Source organism: Temnothorax longispinosus, chromosome 8 (genome assembly GCF_030848805.1).
Source record: "Temnothorax longispinosus isolate EJ_2023e chromosome 8, Tlon_JGU_v1, whole genome shotgun sequence".
NCBI classification, from domain to species: Eukaryota; Metazoa; Arthropoda; class Insecta; order Hymenoptera; family Formicidae; genus Temnothorax; species Temnothorax longispinosus.
In genome coordinates, this window is record NC_092365.1 from 17737132 (window position 1) to 17741490 (window position 4359).

Sequence of the window (4359 nt, forward strand, 5' to 3'; positions counted from 1 at the left end):
ATACGTCGGGTAAACAAGAAACAGTCCAGTGATGGGCATGCCATTATAATCCACGCGTAAATTCCTAATAATATTTTCCATTCTCTACGAAATAGGATAAATTATACAAAAGGTATACTGTATACTTTTCAATTACGATTTGTGTAATCAGAATTGGTATCGATCGTTTTCATAAAAGTATTGTTTCTGCACAACAGAAACATTAATTATCTCAGATATTTGCTCGCTATTTTCGTTGAATATTACTACGAATTAATTTAATGTCCTTTAGAATGTAACAGATCGTTCGGAGATTATTGCAGTCGCGCAATGACAAAACTCTAAGATATGACACATATAATTTACGATGGCACTCACCGTTCGCAAAACTTCATGAGTTCCGCGATATTCCCCGAAGTAAACGACTCGCGTAACGTAAGTTTTCTAAAAGAGAATACGCGACGTGTATTTCAAGAAAGAATTGTATAAGCTTTACTAGCGCTTCTTGGTATTATTGCAGTTTAATTTTTAATATTACGAATCGACACATAATGTTTCTTATACACACGAACCTTTTATATCACACCGTTTCAGTATCACTTTCGTTAAAAGTTTTTAATTATAAATGTATATGTTAAACAGTCAAATAGTACAACTTACGTAACCAGCAGCGCGAAGATTATATTGTATCACATCTAAAACGCTTTTTCTCACCGGTTCGGTTAATGACTCCATTAGCTCACAACGTATTTTTACTCACTAAGTAATACGCGTTAATTATGTGACAGCCTACTGTCAACTTCGTAAATTCGTCTTTCGCAGTAAAAGCAGAAAATCTGCGTAATTTCTTTGTAGTTTTTATATGATTTCGACATGCATTGTAAAAAACATTGGTAAAAGAAACAATCTGAATGCATTCAAAGAATACCTTTTCCCATCCAACCTGAATACTTACTTTGAAGCTACCTTCGTTTGCTGCAAGTTTTATATACGCAGTGAATAAAAATATATACGTTGGCGTCATGAATATTTTAATAGAAAAATATGCGCCAAAGATTGAGCTGCTCCGCATCGTGAATAAATGAGAACGAATTAAAAAGTAAAAGCGAAGAAGATAAATCAGTGATGCACTCGGATAAAGGACGATCTCGATATATATGCATCAAATAAAATGGCCAAATAATTCTTTTTTTAATGAGATTCTCTAAAAATATATTTATCAGAAATTTCTACATTAGTGATAGATTGCTATCGCAGACCAGAGATTCATGTAATCTAATTAATTTATATAATCAATCGACACATTATAGTAAAAAGATCGCTATGAAAAACCAAATAGTGACAGAATTGTGCAATAAACGATTGCAATTTTGCATTTTAATTCCGCACGAAATATCCGACTACGCGTTATCACAATCGGGTTTAAAATTAACATTCATTATTGCGCTTATTCTAAATATAATACTAAATCATATTGCTAGATCACAAACAGTTCCAAAATTATTTCTTTGCTATAATCGGCAGCAACGGCGGCGTCGGCTCGCTAGGATTACCCAGCCACACGGATTTACTAAAGCGTCCCTTTATAACGGGCGCTTGCCACTTGTTACTGCAGACGACGGTAGCGGTCGGCTTCTCCGCCGTGACCGTGGCTATGCTTACAGTCCTGAAATAGTAACAAAGATTATTTTATTTTTATATAATGAAAAAAATCACGCACTGATAACGCGGATCAAGTCCTCCGGTTTAACGAATTGAATTAAAACGAGATAATGAAACAAGAATGTTTCCATTGCGAGCACTCCTCAGGAAGAAAAAACTACTACTGCGGTAAAGAATTTTCACACTTTGACAGAACAAGGGAGGAGAAAATGAAAAAATATTCGTGACATAGAAATAGTATTTATTAATGAAAAATGTGTTACAAATCTTCTTGAACGCCATTCATGTTATAGTAAATTTACGAAAAAATAATTTCTCAAAATTTGAATACGTATTGTGAGGATTTCTTCGCGCGGAGCCTGGCTATAATAATACATACTCGTTCTATTCATATCCTCCACCCATATCCTTGAAAATTGTTTATACACTTTATATTATATACAAATTGCTTTGTGTAATCAACGTTGCAACATTAAACAATTTTAATTAACAATAATGTGAGATAATCGAGATGAGTTTGTCTCTAAATAAAAAAGAGGATAATTCTAATGAAATATAAAATTACAATAAAAGTGCAAGTGATGGTATAGTAATATTTAGGCCTGTCCGTTTTCGCTGCACTTCTAAACTAGTGCAATAAGTTAGAATGAAAGAAAATATATTTTTCATTCTAACTTATTGCACTAGTTCAGAAGTGCAGCGAAAACGAACAGGCCTTTTATCACAGTATATAAACATATGACTGTTTTAGAGAACAAACCCAACAATAATGGTGCGATAGTAATATATACATTATAAAGACGAAATAAAACAATAAGGATGGATGGAGAACATAGGTGAATCACAATTTTCGTGATAACAATTGTACGCTTCGTATTTTTCTATCTGGTAGAAACTGGCACGTCAATAAACACAAAATAATTCACGATTGTCTATTCTAGAAATTGCTTAGGTCCTCTAATGCCAAGGTACTTGACTTGGATGACTGATGGTACCCAGTTTGTAGTACCTGGTGGTAGACGGCTGTTGAGCTGGTGTAGACGAACTCGGCGGAGTCGCTACAACGGGCGTCTCAGCACCCTGAGCTGGAATTCCGTCTCCTTTAAGGACAGAGATGCATTTCCAATGGTTAATGAAATTGTCTTTCCACAATCGGACGCAGCCGTCGTCGCCGGAACTCGCTAAAATCGTTCCCATGCAGTTCCAGCTGACGCGCCAGACCGTGCAGTAATGATCGTCGAACTGCGCAACTACATTCGTTTCGAAATGCGAAGACACACCTGTCTGCGTACTCTCCCTGAAAGACAAATAGCATACGTTTTTACCTTCCAACATGCCTATATAATTCTTTATTCGGTCTCGAGGAACTTGTACTTACTCCGTCGGCTTCAAAGTGACTATCCGTACGTCTTTCGTAGCTATGGCCAGGGTGTGAAAATTTCTGCCTAGGTTAGGAGCAAACGCAATGTCGTAAACGGCATCCGTAATGCTCGACAATGTCTCGGCCTTCACCCAACGCCTGCTATTCTCAGAATATTCGTAAATAAAGATTTTTGCCCCAAGCGTAGGATTCGGATCGTCGCTACCGACTGCTATCATAGGCGGATGTAATCTAAAAATATATTTTTGTCACATGTTAATACAAACACATTCAAATATTAAATTTTGTCTTATTCATTGGGTAGGCAGTCATGTAATAATTATTATTTCATATTTTTTTTATATCAATAGAATAAAAAAGAATGAAAGAAGATAGGAGTACATTTTTTACCTTGAGAGAGATGGATTCCACGTAAGACAGCTACACGAAAGTTTGCAGTTGATATCGTGTTGTAACGTCCACTGACTCAAATTCATGATGTCTGGCGCCTCGTATATCCGAATGAATCCATCTGCGCTGCAAGTAGCCAATAGAAGGCCCAATGTCTTTGGTGCAAACTTAACATCCGTGACCGAGGTACGTGAGTCAACTAAGTTTGTTCTTTTAATCCAATGCTTGCTGCCACGTGCTTCTGGCCCAGAGCCTTCGCCAACTGTCGAGAAAGAGAAGAGTCGTAGAGAATAGTAAAATGTACTGTCATCGAATTCACAAATACAGAAACATTAAAATAATCTCTCTGTCGTACCAATCTCCTCCCAAACGGCAGCGGTGCGATCGAATGAACATGTTGCGAGAACCTGACCAAATTCCGGGTGCGCCCAAGTGACCTTCCATACCGATCCGCTGTGGGCTTTCCAGGAAGCAGTTAAGTGCCAGTTTCCATGCTCGTCTTCATCCCAAACCTGTAATATTTTGTTATATTGTCGTATTATATTTCATCAGCAAGTATATACATTAATAGAATTCTCGTAGAAAATTAATTCTGTATTATATATGTATATCTAATATCTGTGTATTTAGCAACGATCGAGCGCGTGGGTAAGCAAACTTGAGGAGGAAACAACTGAATTGAACGTCCCATGCGTCTCTTCACCGTACCTTTACAAATTGATCACTGGAGCACGTAGCCATTCGTTCCCCATAGTAGTCGTAGGCGATATCGTGTATGAGATCCTTGTGTTCCGCGTTAATGCTGTGCGCCTCGTACATCGCGAATCGTAATAAACGTCAAGTGGTATATATACTCGCGTGAGAGATTGTTTACTAAAAACAGCGCGCGCCACGCGCTGAAGGTTATGACACAGCGTGCTCCGTATCGGCGATCGGCGCCAGTGTTG

General features: G+C 37.6%; 1 protein-coding gene across 2 annotated transcripts; it reads right to left on the reverse strand.

Annotated features, from left to right (window-relative positions):
* Nucleotides 1-1162: 1162 nt before the first annotated feature.
* Nucleotides 1163-4359, reverse strand: Nup44a (nuclear pore complex protein Nup44A). Of its 2 annotated transcripts, XM_071787076.1 has the most exons (6): nt 4121-4359; nt 3768-3924; nt 3413-3674; nt 3020-3253; nt 2651-2938; nt 1163-1645 (listed from the first exon to the last, which is right to left on the reverse strand). In XM_071787076.1, exons 1-6 carry the CDS (start codon nt 4229-4231, stop codon nt 1480-1482), a joined length of 1218 nt encoding a protein of 405 aa, XP_071643177.1. In that variant the 5' UTR covers nt 4232-4359; the 3' UTR covers nt 1163-1479. The 2 variants fall into 2 exon arrangements, with proteins under 2 accessions (XP_071643177.1, XP_071643178.1); XM_071787077.1 differs by lacking the exon at nt 1163-1645 and having other exon boundaries at nt 1866-2938.